Source organism: Mus caroli, chromosome 2 (genome assembly GCF_900094665.2).
Source record: "Mus caroli chromosome 2, CAROLI_EIJ_v1.1, whole genome shotgun sequence".
Taxonomy (NCBI): domain Eukaryota; kingdom Metazoa; phylum Chordata; class Mammalia; order Rodentia; family Muridae; genus Mus; species Mus caroli.
The window spans coordinates 17,461,434-17,481,715 of NC_034571.1; the positions used below are offsets into that span (position 1 = coordinate 17,461,434).

The 20,282-nt window shown below is 43.6% G+C and overlaps 1 protein-coding gene across 1 annotated transcript in view; it reads right to left on the bottom strand.

Moving 5' to 3' along the window:
* The window catches only part of Prtfdc1 (phosphoribosyl transferase domain containing 1), an 89,536-nt gene extending 75,323 nt beyond the window's left edge, over positions 1–14,213 (bottom strand). Inside the window, 5 exon segments of the mRNA XM_021156313.1 lie at positions 466–491; positions 493–579; positions 11,093–11,224; positions 13,723–13,898; positions 14,093–14,213. Of these exon segments, the coding sequence (XP_021011972.1) occupies positions 466–491; positions 493–579; positions 11,093–11,224; positions 13,723–13,898; positions 14,093–14,213 (542 nt within the window).
* Between the last annotated feature and the right edge of the window lie 6,069 nt (positions 14,214–20,282).

Genomic DNA, 20,282 nt, shown 5'->3' on the forward strand with positions numbered 1-20,282 from the left:
GGGGGGGGGTATGGGGGACTTTTGGGATAGCATTGGAAATGTAATTGAGGAAAATACGTAATATAAATATTAAAAATTAAAAAAAAAAGAATGTGTCCTGTGAAGGTGATATTCACCTCCTAACCCTTCCAGGTTAAACCGAAAGTCTGTGAAAAGCCATGAGACTCAGGCATCTTGGTGGAAAGCCATGCTTTCCCTTCCCGATCTCTGAGCTCTGTACAGGGCAATGCTTTCGGAGTGTGTGTGTTAATTATTATACTTACATCTGTATAGCTTTACCAATCTTTCTGAATAATTGCCCATAGTTACACAGTCCCATGAACACACAAGCTCCTTGAGTTCACATTTGCTACGCTATAGAAGTTCCCCCAACCACCAGAAGGAAAGTCCTTAATGGAATTGAAGAGTCACATGAGAGGGGACCGCCCCAATGAACCGCTGATACAGGGTGCAGAACTCACTCACCTGTCCACTCTGATACCATGGGGGGTGGGGGGTGAACACACACTCCAGATCACCATAATAGTGCTGCGGGTATGTGAATAAATCCAAATCATATCCTGGCCAATTATCCAGAAGCTGTTAATCAAAGTATTTGGTTATGTTATTTTTCATTCATGATTTATTTTGAATGTAAATAATAAAAATTATCATTTGGAAACAGAATAATGTTGAACACAGAGGTTAGATCTACACACCTTGGTAAATTAATACATCCCCTCAAGCAATGATAAGCTTAGTAGAGCAAGGTTATGATTTAGGCAACCTGATAAAACAAGTGAGTACCAAACCAACAACATACTCTACTCCAAACCATCATACAACAACAGTGCAACCCTGATGTCTGGGCAAAAAGACGTTTAGATTTGCACAGGCTAGGAACTGGGAAAAAGGAGACAGAATTGCCATGACTCAGGGGAGACAGATGGGACACAGGACCTACAGGAGAGAATGCCAGCCAGTCATGTGAGATTTCAGATAGGTAGCCACTGGCAGCTACTTCTTCAATTAGGCCTAGGGTGACAGGCAGAGAATTAGAAGTGTCCAGCCTTTGGGGTAACCAAGGCATTTTAAAATTAACTGGTGTGTGTGTGTGTGTGTGTGTTCCATTCTAAATCCAGATAGCTCCTGGGCAGGTGGCTGGAAGCATGGGCCAGAAGCCAAAACAGTAGCACAAACTCACTGCTACAATGAAATGCTCAGATACTTAATATTATATGTATGCACAAACACATGCCAAATCATGTCTAGGCTGAAAAGCAACCTGAGGGCAGGAACTGACATTGTTATTGATTAATCAAAAACCAATTGGGGACAAGGACCTTCAGTGTTTGAACATGCAGATTTCCGATTGAATCCAAGTATTAGAACCAATCTCCAACTTTTTTATATGTGCATTCAATGTGTTTTGATCATATTTAACCTGACTCCTCCTCAATTCTCTCAGGTTGACTATCTACCCTTCCAATTCCATGTCCTTCATTTTTCTAAAAAATTCCATTGAGTCCAATTTGTGTTGCTCCTACACTAGCGGGTGTTGGCCCATCAAGCAATGGAGCATCAGATCTACCAGATGCCACACCCTTAGAAAAACACTGACTCTTGTTCCTCCCAAGAGCCAGTAGTAATCACTCGTGTTGCTGCTTATGAAGCCCTTCTTCTCCAAGCTCAAATGCTGACTGGATTGATCTTGTACAGGTTTTGTGCAGGCAACTGCAGACGTTGTGAATTTATGACTGCAGTGGTCCTGTCTTGTACAAAGTATAGTGTTGTCTTCTGGTCCTCCCTGAACTCTGGCCTTATAATCTTCCTGCGCTCTCTTCTGAGATGGTTCCTGAGCCTTAGGGGGAAGGCTGTGATACAGATGTCCTGTTTATGAATGAGCACTTCACAGCTACTTATTCTCTGTCCTTTGGGAATCTCTCCATTAATGGGCATCCAGAGCACAAAATCTTCCTTGATGAGGTCTGAGAGCCATACTAATCTATGGGTAGAGAGATAAGAATTTACAGAGCAGTTTGATACTATGTCTACCGAGGAAAATAGTTATAAAAGTTTCACTACTATCTTCTATGAGCTCCCCAACCATAAGTTTTTGGCCATATTGGTAGCACCAGGCATGTGTTTCTGTGGTCCAGGTCTCACATCCTCATAACATTCACTCCATTAGGATTCCTATAGGTGTGTCTTGCTGTGCCAACCATTCTAGTTCACAGTATAGAGCATCTTCCAATAATAGGAGAACTAGTTACCAGGAAGGAAACTTCTCAGTTAGTCAGCTTGACTTTTCCATGTCTCACGATCAAACTCTGTGATATTCTCAGCAATAGGTTCTGGTGGCCAGCCAAGAGCAATGGTAATAGCCTGTATTTTGTTTCGGGGATTTCTAGGACACCTAATTCTTCCTGGCTTCAACTCCCTTCATCTGTCTTACACCACCCTTGTTTCTACTTCCGCTGTCTCTATGCCAACGTTCACCTCCCTCTTGGAAGGCCAGGTCAATCGCACTTCTTCCTGGAAGCTCTGGAGTTGTGACTCTCTTGCCTATTCCCCTGGGATTCCTGCAGCTCTGGCTCAGCAAAGGCTTTACCTTGGGCGCTTTGGGAATGTTTCCACATTTATCCGTTCACATGCTCTGTCTTATCTGTTCACTTTTGGTTTAGGATCCATTCCCAGCCGCTCCATCTTATACCAAGACATTCCCCACCCCACTCCCACCCTCCTCTGGATGAAGGGCTCCTGTTTTAGAAAGGGGGTTTTAAGGTAGAGCCCAAGCCACTCTCATCCTAATTTTGGTCTCTGGGCAGACCAAACTCATGTTATTTTCCCCCAAATTTAACCCTTCCCTATCTCAGGTAAGAGCAGAATTTTCTTCTGTTTCTTCAGACTAAAACTTTGGCATTGGCTTTGTCCTTCCTTTAATCTGTGTGTTAATCAGTATGTCATCCCCTTCCCTATTCCCTCCCAGTGTGAACATAACCACACCGAGCAACTTCCACGGCTCCCTCCCTGCCCTCATCTGGGTCTCCACTGCTCTCATTTCATCCTGAACTACTGCAGAAATGGCCGAACCTGGTCTTGCTTCTCCCAACATGGCAGCTGTAGTGACCTTTGAGGAGTGTACTTTGCCTCATAACAGTCTCTGGCTCAAATGTTCTCAAGGGCTTCTCATTTCACGTCGAGCAAAACCGACCGTCCTCACTGAGGCCCACAAGAATCCCCCTCTTGATTGTCTGGTATGTTCTCCTTTCCTCTGCTCTAGCCATTTTTCTCCTGGGTGACTGAATCTGCTGACAATTGTTTAGTGTTTTGATATTTCTTTAGCTCATAATACTCTTCCTACAAATGCCCACGGGGCTTGTGTATTCTTTTTCGCCAGTCTTCATTCAATGTTACCTTTACAGAGAGGCCTTTCTGATTACAAATAAAAACCAGCACTCTCCTTCCTCCCCCAGCCCATTGCTGTATCCTTCATATCTAATTTTACTTTCCTTCATAGCATGTGTTACTGCTAGATGTGGGTGAGTATGTATATATGAGTGTGTGAGACTGTGTGTGCATGTATGAATATGTATATATGCATATATGAATTGTGTGCATGTGTGTAAAAGAGTGTGTCTGTATGAGTGAGGGTGTATATATGAGTGAGGGTGTGTGTGTTTGTGTGTGTGTTTCTGTCTGTCTGTCTGTTCTGACTTGTCTTATCCCCCTGGAATGTGAGCTACTTCTGGCAGAGATTTTATCTTTCTTTCTGTTCAACCCCTCATGCCCAGACCACTGACCTGAGATCTGGTAAGTACTAAAAAGATGTTCAACAACCGAATAAATTAGACAGTCATTACCTCTGCACTCCAACCTATAGAGGTTTGCTAACTTGTGATAGAAATGACTACTTTTCAAAGCTCTGAAGATTCATAGTTGTCTCACTGGCCAAGGAGTATGCATCATCCGCATAGCCAAAACGTGTCATAGTCACTGTACCTCCACCAGTATGCTGGCTAGTGTGACTGGTTAACTTGTGCAGAGCAACTCTGGTTTCAACTTTGTAAATTCCAGGAGTCTGCTGAAACCAGAGTGGTTGGTCAGTGGCCTCACAGCTGCACCTGAATGACACTCAGCCTCTGTGATGGCCCAGTAAAGACTGTCCAGTGAGGTCAGCCAAGCAATTGTTCTGGTGTTTCCTCTGGACCACACAATGGTGCCCACTGTTCTTCCTGGAGCTCATTCACTCACAGCCCTGGTAATTAGTGGTCTCCTGCGCTCATTCCTCTCTCCATGCAAATCCTTACAGCTCTTTGATCTGAATCATAGAGAATACTCTCCATGTCAAGGTTGTGTTCCACACTTTCATTTTTACTGCCATGAGATTAGGAGACCGTATTATTCTTTTCTTCATTTCTCTCTCTCTCTCTCTTTTCTTTCTTTTCTCTCTCTCTCTCCCCTTCCTTCCTTCCTTCCTTCTTTCCTTCTTTCCTTCCTTCCTTCCTTCCTTCCTTCCTTCCTTCCTTCCTTCCTTCCTTTCTTTCCTTCTTTAGTTTTTGAGACAGGATCTCACTATGTAGCCATGACTAGCCTGAAACTAGCCATGCAGACCAGGCTTGGGTTTAAATTCTCAGATATCCACCTGCTTCTGCTTCTGTCTCCTGAGTGCTGGTATTAAAGGTGTGTGCTACTGTGCCCAGTCCTGATTTTGTTTTCTTTAAATAAGATACAATAAAACCTATGGAGTGGATGACATCAAATAGAGTGCAAAGACAAATACTGAACAAATGCTCAATATACACACATACACACATATATACACACACACATACACACATATATGCATGCATACACATACACACATACATACACACATACATATACACATACACACATGCACATACACACTCATACACATACATACATACACATATATACATACATTCATATAACACATACATACACACTCTAGCATACATACACACATACACATTCATATACATACATATACACACATAAATACATACACACAGACATATACACACATACGTACTCATACACAATACAATGTGCAATACGCACGTGCACACACACATATACAATGTACACACATGCCCACATTCACACACATACATACATTCACACATACATATATATGCACATAAATACACATACATACACACACACACACACACAAATGCCATAGAAAAGGAAAAGATGATAGGAAAATTAGGAAACAAAGCTATACGTGAAAACAGTTAGAGCAGACAGTAGCCTAGAGCAATATGAGCAATGTGGATGTCAAAGTCTGATTCCTCTGGGGCAAGTCTGCTAGCCATGAGACCTGGGACATATTAATGTCTCTAAAATAAAGTCAAGGCCTGTCTCACATGTCTAATGAAAATGTTAAATGAGACAGATAATGAATATAAGACTCCCTAGCATGTGGTCTATAGTGCTTACACAGTGATATTGGCCGCATAACTATACGGAAGCATCAGCTGTCTATACAACTCATATTCATTGTTTATATAAGTACATTTTAACTCATTTAAAGAAAAACTTGAGTTTCAACTGTACAGCTGGTGATTTTACTAGTTCCAAACCAATGACAACCAATTTTGAGCAAGATCTCTGAACTCTGTCTACATCTTTTCATTTGCTAATTCCTGTATGCTACTATTTATTCTTTATAATGCATTAATGCTCCTCCTACCCAAATCAATTGAATGTCACTTGCAGATAAGATCCATTTTACTAATTTTTTATTAGCAAGTTGCTCTTTCACATTTTCATATATGTGCACTCTGTATTCTGGATGCTCCGTCCTTCCATTTTACTCTGGCCCCTTCCAGCCAACCCCTCCTCCATGTAATTACTTTTCCCCTATTAGTTTGGTCTTGTTTAGTGTCCCTTATTGATTAACCAATTTCACCAGTATGATCTTGAGTTTCGAACTCACCATTAGAGCATGGTGGGCTCAACAGTGGGCACACAAGCATGCTTTAAAGCCAGTAAATTTTGAAAAACTCCAAGAGGTTGTCCAAGATAAACAGGAAAATCCATCTCAATTTTTAGAATACCATAAAGGTTTCTTTTTTTCTTTCTTTTTTTTTTCTCGTCATGGGTGACCCATTATGATATCACACTTGTAAACATACTTTCAAAGATGGAATAAGCAGCTAAAATTATATCACGTAATTCATTTATTCTTGCAACAACAAAAAACGGTTAGGAACTCAAGGTGAAACATTCACTGAATGCTTGAATTTGATCAGTATGAAACAAATCTATGTCCTGAACCTTCAGACTGTATCCCATCAATGTGCATAATAGAGTGTGTTGCTATAAAGGGGCTTTATTGCAGTATACCAATCTGGACCCTGAAAATCCAAAAGGTAAACAGCTCCTAACGACCTAATTCTTTTCCCAGAGCTACCCCTACATAAGAACAAAACTTAAAAAGCTGGAGAGGGGACTCCTGACTCCACATGAACAAGTCTTAGAGCTGGCCTTCAAAGTGTACCATGGAAGAGATGAGACAGTCCTCAAACAAAAGTACAATATGCTAGCAAAGGCTATCCAACCAGCTCCAGCCACTACCCTGAGCTCATGGTCTTCTAAGACCCAGAGACCACCAGGTACCTGTTACAGGTGCAGTCGACAAGGTCATTGGGCTAAAGCCTGTCCTAACCCCTGCAAGCTGAGGGGGCCATGCCCTAGGTGCCATCAAGAGGGACATTGGGCTGTCGACTGCCTTCATGTTATGCAAAACAGAGGGACATCACTCCCAGATAACCCTCCAACCAATCTCCTAGGCTTGGCTATGGCTGACTGACAAGGCTCAGGCTCCTCTGACGTGACCACTGCTATCATAAACAGGGAGCTTAGGGTAGATATCATGGTATGTGGGCCATCTATCTCTTTTCCCTTGGACACTGGAGCCACTTACTCGTTCCTAATGGAGTTTTGGGGGCCCACTTCTCCTTCTCGTTTTTCCTATTGTCGGGGTAGGAGGACAACCTTACTTCCCTTACCAGACCCCACCACTTAGTTGCATTTTTAGGGGTGTACCTCTCACCCATTCCTTTTTGGTAGTGTCAACGTGTCCCGTCCCCTTATTGGGAAGGGATCTCCTAGCTAGGCTAGGAGCCTCTATTTCTTTTGCTCCCCATATTCGCCTAAACTCAAACTCACCAGCAGTTCCTCTGCTCCTTATTTTAGCCAGCCAACCTACTAACCATACCATGTTATTCCCTTTACCAGCCTCACAGGTAGATCTCCGAGTCTGGGACGTCCAGAACTCCTCTGTTGCTAAACACCATTCTCCTGTTGTCATCCAATTATTGGACCCTACCAGGTACATCACCCAAGCTTAATACTCCTTCTCTCTCTCGAGAGTCTCGGGGGACTTAAACCAATCATTTCTGACCTCTTGAGAAAGAAACTCCTTTGCCCTACTTCTTTCCCCTTTAATACCCCTACGTTAGCAGTCAAGAAACCTAATGGTACTTATCGCTTAGTTCCAGACCTCAGGCATATTAATTCTGCAGTGGTTCCTCTCCATCCTGATGTGGCTAACCCCTACACACTTTTTCCCATTATCCCCTCGGGAACTTCCTATTTCTCAGACCTAGATCCCAAGGATGCGTTCTTCTCTATCCCTCTAGATGCCCAGTCACAAAACATATTTACCTTTACTTGGACAGATCTTGATACCCACTTTTCTACCCAACTTACCTGGACTGTTCTACCTCAGGGATTCTGGGATAGTCCACACCTATTTGGGCAAACCTTGGCTTACGACTTATTATCTTTATCTCTCCCTAAATCTAAGATCATACTTTATGTGGATGATGTCCTTCTCTGTAGCCCCTCTTTAGAAATTAGCCAAACTGACACCTGTGCTCTTCAAATTTTCCTCTCCAATCGAGGCTACAGGGTCTCACCTTCTAAAGTCCAACTGTCCACCCCTCAGGTTACTTATCTGGGACTAACAATTACCCTGACCCATAAGGATATTACATTAGATAGAAAGAATCTGATCCAATCTCTAACTGTCCCTTCTATGAAAGAAGAGATTCTATCATTCCTAGGAATAGCTAGTTTTTTATGTTCGTGGGTTCCTTCCTTTTTCCTTCTTCTTGTCCTTTATATGAAGTAGCATCCGGTTCTACCCACGAACCTCTTTTAAAACCTATTACCAAGCCTTTTCAAAGTCTTCAACAGTCCCCCAAGGCCCCAGCCTTACATCTCCCTAACCTGACTTGTCCTTTTTCCATCTATGTAACAGAAAAGGAGGGATTTGACCTTGGAGTCTTAGGTACCAGATTGGACCTTCTTTTGCACCTGTGGCATACTTGTAAAAAACAAAAACAAAAACAAAAACAAAAACCCTAGATCTAACCATCCAGGGATGAGCACTTTGTATTTGTACTCTAGCAGCCGCTGAACTCCTTATTTGAGAGTCAAAAAATCCCTAAACTTTGGTTCACCTATAACTGTCTTCTCTTCTCATAACCTGTCACAGCTCCTAACATATAAAGGATTACAGACTCTACCTCCCTCCGGGGTTCTCTCTCTCCAGGTAGCTCTAATAGAAGACCCCACACTCACTTTCCAATCATGCCTGCCTCTCAATATTTCCAATCTTCTTCCTCGACCAAATACTAACCACCCCCTATCTCACTCCTGCACTGAAACTTTAGAAGAACTATTACCTCATCCTTCACACATACAGGAGGACACATTGCCTCAGGCCATCTATACTTGGGATACAGATGGCAGCTCCTTTTGATATGAAGGAGCCAGAAGAGCCAGCTATGCCATAGTATCAGACACTGAAGTGGTGGAGGCATAGGCCTTTCCTGCCTATACTACCAACCAACAAGCTAAACTAATAGCCCTCACCCATGCTTTTCAACTGGCACAGGGATAATCCCTCAACATCTACACAGATTCCAAATGCTTTTCACATCTTCCTGTTCCACGCATGCTCCTTACCATGAAACTAATGCAAGCCAGATTATGGCTATGCTAGAGGCTTCCCGTCTTCCCACAGCTATTGGGATCATCCACTGCAGATCCCACCAGACAGATGACTTGGAGACAATAGTCTCCAAGGGAAACAATCGAACCGACGAGACAGCTAGAGCTGTGGCCCTTAGGGGCCCAGGTCTTATCCTCCCCAGGACATTCTTACACTACAGTCTACATCTCCACCTTCACCCATTGACATTCGCCAAACCCTGTCATACCTTCACCAACTTTTCCATCCTAACAGCCAAGCATTGTCTTCTTTTGTTAAGACACACCTACAGCCTAGTCCTGAAGATTTACACTTCTTAAAATCTATCACTGCTTCTTGCAAAATCTGTCAGACATCTAACCCCTACTCGAAGTATCGCAGCCCTTCTTTTCCTACTCATCAGGCTGGAGGCTCCCTTCCTGGAACTGACTGGCAACTTGATTTTACCCATATGCCCACCATCAGACATGCCAAATACCTCCTGGTTTTGGTAGACACCTTCTCAGGGTGGGTAGAGGCATTTCTCACAACTAACAAAAGGGCTCAGACAGTCTCTGATCTCTTCCGAGAGATCATCCCTCGATTGGGTGTCCCGCTTTCTCTCCAAGCAGACAATGGTCCTGAATTTACCTCTCAAGTTTCTCAAATCCTACCTAAGGCCCTAAACATCCCCTGGCACTTTCACATTCCTGTACCACCCTCAATCTTCAGGCAAGGTAGAAAGAACTACCTGCTCCTTAAAAACCACTCTTGTTAAGCTGTCACAGGAACTTCACCTTGATTGGATGAAACTCCTGCCCCTGGCTCTTTTCAGACTGTGAGCTCTCCCCAAGCGATCTCTCCTCATTTCACCTTTCAAACTCATGTATGGGCATCTAGTCCTAACTCCTGGCCTTTCACCCAAGCACTCTCCCCTCCAGATCATTTGCTTACCCCATTACTTTCTCATCTCCGTTCTCTTCTATGGATCTTTGCTGACCATCACCTACCTCAACCACACTTTGTTTCCTGCCCACTACCTGTTAACACTGGGGACCAAGTCCTTTTTATCTCCTCCAGGTCATCAGCCCTCACCCCTTTCTCCTAAATGGCAGGGCCCTTTTAAGGTAATCCTTGTGACCCCTATAGCTGCTAAGCTTGAAGGACTCTCTCATTGGGTCCACCTGTCTCACCTGAAACCCTTCATTCCTCCACCTAAAGATGACCCCTCTTCATACACATTGACCCTAACAGGACCGTGCTCTGTTAAGCTCTGGGAGACATCAAGACCACCCGTCTTGTCCCCTATCCCAGAAAATGAGACTCCACTCTGGCAGCCGAACTCAACTTCGTTGGATGAGATGCTGGATTAGTTGTGGTCTTCTTGTCTTTTCCCTGCTGTTCATTTCCATCAAGGGTAGCCCTTACACCTGGAGATTCGAAGTTCGAGAAACGCCCACAGATAACAAACAGGCTTTTCAAATAGGGTCAGGAAACTGATCCATAGTTGGGTGCCAAGAACCGATCCAAATCGTCATGGTCCCAGTATCTGTTACCCCATCTGTGTATTATGACCTCTATACTTGCTTTCTCAATGATCGGACAAAAGATTATTGCAGAAGATGGCCAGACAAATATGGGGGCTGCCCATATTGGTCTTGTGAGATACATATGTTAGGAACACAGATTAGTCATGTCTTCTATCGATTCCACAAGACACTCTTTTTCTACATACTAGACCCATGGGATCCCAGGTGGGAAACAGGAGTTGCTGGTAAGCTTTACCAAAAAACTCAGCCCAGCTCCCCAGTAAGTACCATCCACATCCAGAGAAAACGCGTCTCAATTGCCCCACCCTTAAATATAGGAAAAGTAGGAGAGATAATCAAACATTCCTCCAGGTTCTTACCTCTTTGACGACCCCCCTCATGAATAGTACTAACTTGTCATTCCGTCTTTTGTGTCAGACCTTGACCTCGCCTACCAGCTCCTTAATGTCACCAGGCCTAGCTGTTTTAAGGATTGTTGGCTATGTGTACCTCCTGGAACTAATTCACAAGTGTCGGTTACAGCGTCTCTGGTGATACTACCAAGTAACCTTACCTCACCCCTCACTAGCTGCTCTAAGTCCAATGTTGCCATGACTCCATACCTCACTTCTATCTCGCTCTTTGATGTGGCAAATTGCTTCAAAACCTCTGGGGCTTGCTCTGTAGGAACACTGAGTTCTCTAGACTGCAATAAAACCATAACTCTTGACACATCATCTCTGCCACAATGCCCCTCAGTCCAGAACACGTCAATCCTTTGTGGCACTCAAGTATATCATAGTCTACCGGCCAGCTGGTCAGGGGTTTGCTCGTTGGTATTCCTTTTCCCGGACCTGGGGGTAATTGAGGAAAATGAGCCCCTACCAGTCCCAATTGTAAACATGATAGCTGCCCAACATAAGAAGGCAATTCAAGTTGTGCCACTTTTGGTTGCCATGGGAATAGCTGTGGGTGCTGGTACTGGAATAGCAGGGATAACGACTTCTATGACCCAATATAATACAAAAACTTCCCAGTTTAAAAGTGATCTTTAGGAAATGACTGAAACTGTGCTTACTATCCAGAAACAGATCGATTCTTTGGTAGCTGTGGTACCGGTGGGTGGGGGTGGGGGGCAGGCCTAGATCTCCTGACAGCTAAAGAAGGTGGTCTTTGCCTTTTCCTCCAAGAAGAATGTTGTTTCTACATCTACCAGTCCCGGAGAGTGAAAAACAAAATCCAGGAGCTACAGGCAGACATCAAAAACTTCAGAGACCGTGAGGCCTCCGGTTCTGGGATTTTTGCAAATCCTATATGGAAGTGGATACTCCCTTTCGTAACACCTTTCTTAGTCATCTACCTGGGGTTATTATTCGCCCCTTGTCTCATTAATCTCGTCTCTACATTCCTTCATCAGACAGATAAAAAACATTTCTAATCAAACTATTAATCAGCCCCTGTTACAAGGACTACCAGCCGCTCACCACAGAAGAGCCGCTGTCCATAGAGGAACTTGATTCAGGCAATTACCAAATGGATACCGATGGTGAAAGCCAGATACACCCTCTAGACAGCAGAAAGCAGTTTAAGAGACGCCCTGGCTTCCTTTTCACCATCGGCTTCCCCTTCCCCTTTTCTTCCCTTCTCTTTAGGAGCTCCCCACTAATGGGCTCTTGCCCATCCCCATCCCACTTCCTCTTTTGGCAACATCGGACAATCTTGATCTCATGACCCTGATAAATCCATTTCCATCGAACTGCTCTCTAGACATCTACTCCTCCTGCTTGCTTTCTCCCACCTAGCTCTTCATTTTTGGCCCCTTGATCTGGCTTTGTGTCCACAGTGTGCCTCTCACATCTGGAGGGCTTTCCAGGCATTTGTTCTTAATAGTTGTTTTTACTTCTTCCATTTTATTTTATTTCATTCTTCATTTATCCCCAAAACTAACCTTGAAAACCTGCCAACGGTTTTCCAAATCTACCTTATCACATTCTGGAGTTTCAAGTATGACTTTCAAGTTGCCTACAGAGCATCCTGACCTGTAACTCCTGAGGGAGTTAGTTTAATGCCTTGCTCTTTCACATATTCATCCCCCTCCCATCTGGTCTATCATACCCACAACGACTGGAGTGTTTTTATTGTAAAAGCACAAATCAGATATAGTGATCTCTTCTCTGTCCTTGACGTGTATCTCGGTGCCAACATGGGTTTACCTTCTGCTGCTGCTTGTGATCTTGGGTGAATGTCATTGCAGACTCTTTGATCACTGCTCCCTGCCCTGGCTGAATTATCTGGACTGTGTGTTTTTACACCGCTTGCCTGTGTCCCTCCCAGAATGCAAGTTTCGGGAAGAAGAGTTTGTCTGGTTCCAAAGCTGTAGGAGCGGAACCTGGAACTCCTTGAGGCAAGGTAGGCTCCCGATGTTTAACTAAGACCTGTTCAACCTGAACAGGTCTATTTCTATTTCGCCGAGAGGCGTTTCCTTCCGAACCCACTCGTTCTAATTCAATCCATCCATTTCCATAAACAGATTAGCTGTGAATTACATGCTGAGCTCTGGAAAGAGGATCTTAATGGCAAATCAGCCTCACCCACCACCTTCACACCTTTTCATTCCAATCCTGGAGTCATAACCACCATCTGCTAGATCTTAATTTCAAGATTATGGGAGATGGGTACCCTCCGGTGGACACCTGAATGATCCCCAGAATTGCAGAGGTTTGGATCTGGCCCCACCTTCCATCTTGACACACTGCTGGGTTTTTCCGCATATCAAGTGAAGGCAGAGGGCACTCTGGCTGCTGGCTTCTGCAGAGTCGCGCTCCAGATTCTAAGTTCCAATTGCGTTACCTTGCACTTTGGCTGCCCTGAAGAGTTAGTTCTCAGTAGCCGTTTGGAAAACAAAACTCATTGAAGTGCTAATAGGCAGTGCAGAATGGTCTCTCAAGCTGCTTTCTGGGGTCTTCCTAAACCGGGACTCACAGGCCAGACTCCTTGTGGCTAGCCGAAGTAGGGACTCGGTAGGAGGCAGGCTTCCCGGCCAAGAACCCAGGAGAGAGTGGGAAGGGAGGAGTTACTGGGAACTCTGGATGAAGGAGTGATTTTAGTAGGGTTTTCGTGAGACAGGGTGGAGAGAGGAGGCTTGGATGCGAGGAAGCCAGTGATCTCCGCCCGCAGGAGGAACAAAGCCTTGGCGGTTCTCACCGAACGCAATTCAGCTAAAGGGGTGGGGGGTGGAAGTGAAGGGGTGCAACGAAGGGAGGAGAGGGGAGGGGCGCGAGTTAAGGAGGCCCGGAATCCAGAGTTCGCGTTTACCACGACGCCTCGCCTGGAGTCTGGCGCCTTCTCACTGCTCCCGGCCACGTCTCTCGCGGGGAACGCTGGACGGACAGACGCCCGGAGGATGCGTGGGCGGGGGCGGGGGGGGGGGATGTGGCTGGGCCCGCCCCGCCCCCAGCCTGCGGGCGGGAAAGCTGGGACTAGAGTCGAGCCTCATTCCCCAAGCGGCGCGGGAGCAGCTGTGGAGCAGCGCCTGATGCACCTGAGCGCGCTCCGGGGAGTGTCCCTGGCGTACCGCCCCCCAACCCCCGCCTGCCCCTTTGCCGACTCTTGCACCCCGCGGGGATATGGGACAGGCCTGCGATTCGTTCAGGAGGAAAAAGCAGTCCCCTGTTATTTGCTTTCTCAAAGCCCATCGCTGCAGCCCCCAGGCCAGCAATCTCCAAGACTCCTCCCTGCCAGATTTTAAATGCACATTTGTCCCAAGTCAATGCATTAAAAAGAGTCAGTGCAGTGCGTTCTCGAGCATTGGAAGTGGGCCGGAGTATCCCGGAGGACTTCAGAGCTTGGCGTCCTGCCAGGAGTTGGAAAGCTCCACGAGCCAAGCCAGCATTTCCTCCGACCAAACCCTAGTGATCCGATGGGTCTAGGGCAGGGACATTTTACAAAATACTGTATCAGATTTACCACTTGACTCTAATTGTCTCAGGTTGTAGCTAAAGGCAATTATTCTACTCTGATTAGAAAGCCTTGTTTTATGAATCCGTTGTTAAACCAACCCCTAATTCCAGCTTTCTTCTAGCCCAGCGCCCTGGTTCTTTGTTCTTTCCTCTAAGGTCCTGCTTTCTGTTTATATATCCTTGGTCTCCCATATCTTGCCAGAGCCTGCACTCAGCACACTTTGGGTTTAAAGGCCTCACATTAGGTATAGTTCTCTTGACTATGTCTTCTCCAAAAGATTTTTGCTAGGATAGTGTGTAGTTCAGTGATAGAGCATTTGCCTAGGATGTGAAAAGCCACGGGGTTTCTAAACACAGCACACACACACACACACACACACACTCACACACACACTCACACACACACACACTCACATACACACTGGCTTCTTCACTCTTTGGCTAAGATCAAGTGCAAAAGATGTATTCAATATTCGTTTGCTGGCACACACTGGCAAGAGGAATGCTGGTTGTGTTGCTTTGAAGGGAAAATAGTTACCTATCAATCCATGTTGCCCTAAATTGGAATAATTGTGTAATAATATTGTACTTATGTTTGATGGATCAGCCATGCTCAGCACTTTAGCTGTTAATCTCTAAGGACCAGAACTGCGGAAGAAGAGGAGGGTAAGGTGTAGGCTCCCTGACACTAGTCCTTGTGTTTGGTGCCTGGCTGTATCAATGGGTAATGTTCTCTTGCACACAGGTAAATAGTTTCACTCAGAATCATTTTTGTAGCTGCCTTTCACCTGTTTCTGCTTTCTTTCTTTAAAACTGACCCAGACAATATTCATCAGCAATATTATTGAAATTTTCAGAAATTGGGATGGAGAGATGGCTCAGTCATCACGAGCACTTGCTTCTTTTACAGAGGACCAGGGTTCAAATCTCAGCACTCAGGTGGTGGCTCACAACCACCCGTGACTCCAATTCCAGGGACTCTGATGCTCTCTTCTAACCTCTGTGGGTACAAGCCATGCAGGTGTTGCATATGTGCAGGCAAAGCACTCATACACGAAATGAAATGAAATAAAATAAATCTTAAAAAAATTACAGGAACTGAAAAGTGCTGTTATGGTAACAGTTGAACTCCAGTGTCCAGGAAGCAGGTCAGTACAGCTCAGTGACCACACTCTTCCCACGGGGTATGGTGCAGATCTAGGGTGGGGCTTTGGGTGGTTCACACCTTGCTGGAAGACACATCACATGAGTTTCCAACAGCTTCAATGCCAGCCTCAGCCACAAGAATCTCATTGTGAAGTCATAGTACAAATTATGGCGCAGGAGACTTCAAAACATATTTCAGGGCAGGGCACTTGTCTCGGTAGAGAAGCATGTGTTAAGGATACTCACTGGCTGAAAAATGGCAGATAGATGTTTACAAAAGACCATATGTTTAGACATAAACCCCAATGAATTTCTGAAAAAAAATATAGCTTGCTTGAAGGACAACAAGAATCTTTTATGAATTCATGTTCTAGATCATTCTATAGACATAAACTCCAATGAATTTAGTGTAAAAACTATAGCTTGCTTGAAGGACAATAAGAATCTTTTATGAATTCACATTCCAGAACATTCTATATATACCATTGTAGGCCATTGTATAAAGAACAATAAATAAACTTTAGAATAATAAATTTATATTTCTTCCTGTCATCATGTCTTGCATTTGTTGGAGTATAATTGATAATATGGATCACATGAATGTAGTATAATATTAAATTATAATTGCAATGACCAGAGCAATAATGCTTCTATCTAGGCTTTAATATTAATCATACATTAGGAAGATTTAGAGGGAGATGTTTAATTTGTGTAATAAAGGTTCTGAAATAGTTTTGGAGAGAAATTTCAATTCTAGCATGACCTGTATGTCTTTAACACATGAGTCTAAACTAGTAAGATAAATGTGTTATGTTTCAATTCTCTCCTCTGTAAGGGGTGAGAGGTAAGGCATTTCTGTACTGCATACGATAATGAGGTTAACATGAAATCATATGCTTGAGAAACTTTTGAAAATGCTAAAAAAAAAAAGTGTAACATTATCTGCTTGTGATGCCGTGGGGAAAAAAATGAACAACAAAAAAAAAGGGTTTTGACTGCTGAATAAAGAAGAAATGGCCTCTCCCAGAGATGAGCCACCTGATTGGTTATCCAATGGCCTCTCCCAGAGATGAGCCCCCTGATTGGTTATCCAATGCAAAGTGGTCAGTTCTGAAACTATCTACATGCAAGCAACAAAAGTGGACTCAGAATGCTGTATTTGTATGTTTGTGTATCTCTCCATATATACTTATATATTATATGTAAATATATACATATAAGTGTATGTAACAATAATAATGTAAAAGAGGCTGTCTATTTGGAGGAAGCGAGGAGGAGGTTGGGATGGGATTGAAGAGCAGCTGGAAAGAGAACTGGGAAGGCCATAAGTGATATAATTCTATTTTAATTAAACATGTATAAAATAAAAAAATAAAAAGGAAAGATTTATAAAATTATTCCGTGTAAAATGATAGGACATTGATGTGCATGCGTGTGTTTGTGTGTTCACACACCTGAAAGCTAGAGCACAGAGCACAGTGTATCCTGCTCTGTCTTCAACCTTATTCCTTTGCCACAGGCTCTCCCGCTGAGCCTGGCCTGGTAGCCAGCAAGCCCCAGCAACTTCTTGGCTCCACCCTAGGCAATGCCGAGGTTTCAAGTGTGCACAGCCACACACTGTTGTTTTTGATATTTTTAATGTTATTTTTCATATGTGGGTGCAGGGATTTGAACTCAAGTCTTCATGGTTGAGCAGAAAGCATTCTTACCCACTAGGCCATCTCTCCTGAACCTAGGGATTACTCTCTAAATCTTTCATAAGGACCTGGGAAGATGGCTTAGTAGTTAAAAGTACTTGCTTCTCCTACAGAGAACTTGTGTTTGGTTCCTGGCACCCACATGGCAGCTCACAACCATGCATAAATCCAGGACCAGGGGATCAAATGCCCTCTCTGACCTCCATTGGCACCAGGAATACACATAGTAAACACACTTAAAAACACGAAGGCAAAACATTCATACACATAAAATGGAAACAAATCTTTGTAAATAATTGACCTAAGATTCAGATACAGCTATAGTCTGTAGACAAACTGGGACGGATATGTTAAAATATACAGAAAACATGAGAATATAATTAAAATAATGGTTTATTTTTCATTAGTAAGTGGTATGTTAGTTCCAACTGTCCACTAATAATTCCTCAGAGGAGCTATAAGAACAGAGAGGTACATCTTTTACCATGCAATATAATATGGTATCTGGGAGAGTACCCAGCGATCTTATGCCAAGGTGTCTATCCCTCTGAGAAATCACACCATGCAACAAATCTGGTAGAAAGGAGGTTTATTGGGGGAAGGGAGAGGAGTGTGGGCCTGGAGGATTGGTATAGGCAGACAGATGGGAGCAGAGCCATGAGAGCAGAGAAGCAGGGATGGAAAAGAACAGAAAGGGGGATAGAGGGAAAGAGATTGGCCAGGAACATGAAAGAAAGAATGAGCTGGGGTGGCAGGGCAGTTCTTTTATATGCTACCCACATCTGGGAGGAGCCTAGGGGAGTCAGCTGGACGCCAACATCTTAGCCATGTTGCTAGCCAGTAAGTGCCCTGAATTTCCCACACATTTGGTCCTCCATATTCTCACTGAATGTTCTCACTTTAAATCCTCTCCACTACCATGGTACAAACTCAAGTATTTATCAGTAACTGACTCTCCTTCAAGCTGGAAGTTCTTACTAATCTTTTGACATTTTGGTGACTCTTGGTCCTTTGTGGGTGAAGCAGCAATCTCAGTGTCCAGTCAGTCACTCAATGACAGCAGACTGGAAACTTAAAAGGACGTTTGATTCTTTCTGAGTCCTGAAACAAGAAAATAAATAAAGTCCAGTTAGCCTGGGAATGGTGTGGAAATACATAAACATACGAAACTTGATGACTCACATGGTTAGTCAGAGTCACTGGCGAGAATCTGGAGCGAAGTCACCATGGAGGAAGGTCAACGATAGCATTATCTTGCTTTTCCATGAAGCTGAACAGAACAATTTAAAAAAACCAAAAGAACTAAAACCTTTTCCTCTAGTTAGTCCAAGTAAAAATCTTATGAGCCCTGAGGTAATCTCACCTCTCTGCAGTAAAGAGAACTGTAGCTGTGAATAGTTGTAGCAAAAAAAAAAAAAAAAAAAAAAAAAAAAAAAAAAAAACCCACTTAAACAAAAGCTACATTCATGTCCATAAGCATAGACATCCATCTTTCTGGCCTCTCACTATAGTCTGATTGCAATTTGAGGTCCCTGAGTAAAGAATACAGCAGTCCTCAGAACTAAAGCCAGCAGCTACCTGGTGACAGCTTTAACAGCATCGCACCTTCTTTTGTGATTAACCTTCTGTTGAAGAGGTCACTGAGAGTAGATGGAAGGAAGCTAGCTCATTGTCTCCCAGCAGTGTCATAGATGGGTGGCCTTAGCAGTAAGCTGCTGGGTGACTTCCTGTCATCCTCCAACTATCTCCCCATCTAACCGGAAGAGGAATTGGATAGTTTCAGAGAAAAAAAGAATAATGTGTCCATGTGTTCCTCCAGATTCCAAGTCCTGGCAGCTGATTTCAAGTCTCTTGGCGGCCATAAAGCAGTCACTGAAAGATCACAGCTGCAAAACTCTGAACTGAGCGCAGAATAAAACAAAACAGACTGGATGCAAAAGTTCTATACCTGACCCTAGTGGTGTCATTTTGAATGAATGGATTCTTAGCATTTGGTGGTGTGGTGGCAGCTTATGCAAAATTAACTGGTATGTCAGCCAGTGCTACCTCCCCAGTGGAAAAGTCTAATTCAAACAATGAAAACAAAACCACATAGAAACCAAACAGACTTCCTAAAGTGTACAACTTTGGCTAGTGCCCTCAGAAGACACCGAGGCTGGGAACAAGCTGTTTATTTTGCTTAGCTGTGTAGATCTCTCCTCAGCTATGATTTGATGTGCAACACCCACTGGTCCATGGGATGAGGGATGCTAGGTTCTGGATTGCGTTTTAGAGTTGAGGTTGGAGAAGCTTAGGAGACAGGTTCGTAGTTGTGCCTTAAGGATGAAAGGAAAACTAACTTCTTAAAAGTCTTATCATAAAAGACTTAAATTTATGATTTTAATGTTATCTCCAAGTAAGAAATTAGATACGGTATCAAAGAAACAAAAAAATGAATAGGTATTATCAACATTTTTCAAACTATATATTGATAGTTTTGTCTAACGAATATGCCACAGGAACTTTAGAGACTATGGCTTAGTGTCTTAACTCCTCAAACCCTCAGCTTTTGAGTCATATTTCAAGTTAATATGATTTTTTTTTATACTTTTAATTTTTTATTTCATGTCTATGGGTGCTTTGTCTGCATATATGTCTGTCTTTGTACCACATCTGTGCATGGCCTACAGAGACCAGAAGGCAGCACTGGATGCCCTTGGCAATGCAGTTAAAGGGCAGTTGTGGGTACTGAGACTAGGTCCTGAGTTCTCTGTTAGAGTAGTCAGTACTTTTAACCACTAAACCAAGTTTCTGGTCCCATTGTTTTATTTGTCCTAGAAGACCAGAATCTTATGTTTCCCTGCCCCACTTCCAGGTGTGAACATTATGAACCTTCTAAGTAGCAGCAGAGATGAAAGCCAACCCTATTGTTTCCTTTTAAAACTATTGTTTTTAAATGTTACCAGAATTTAGAGTAACCAGG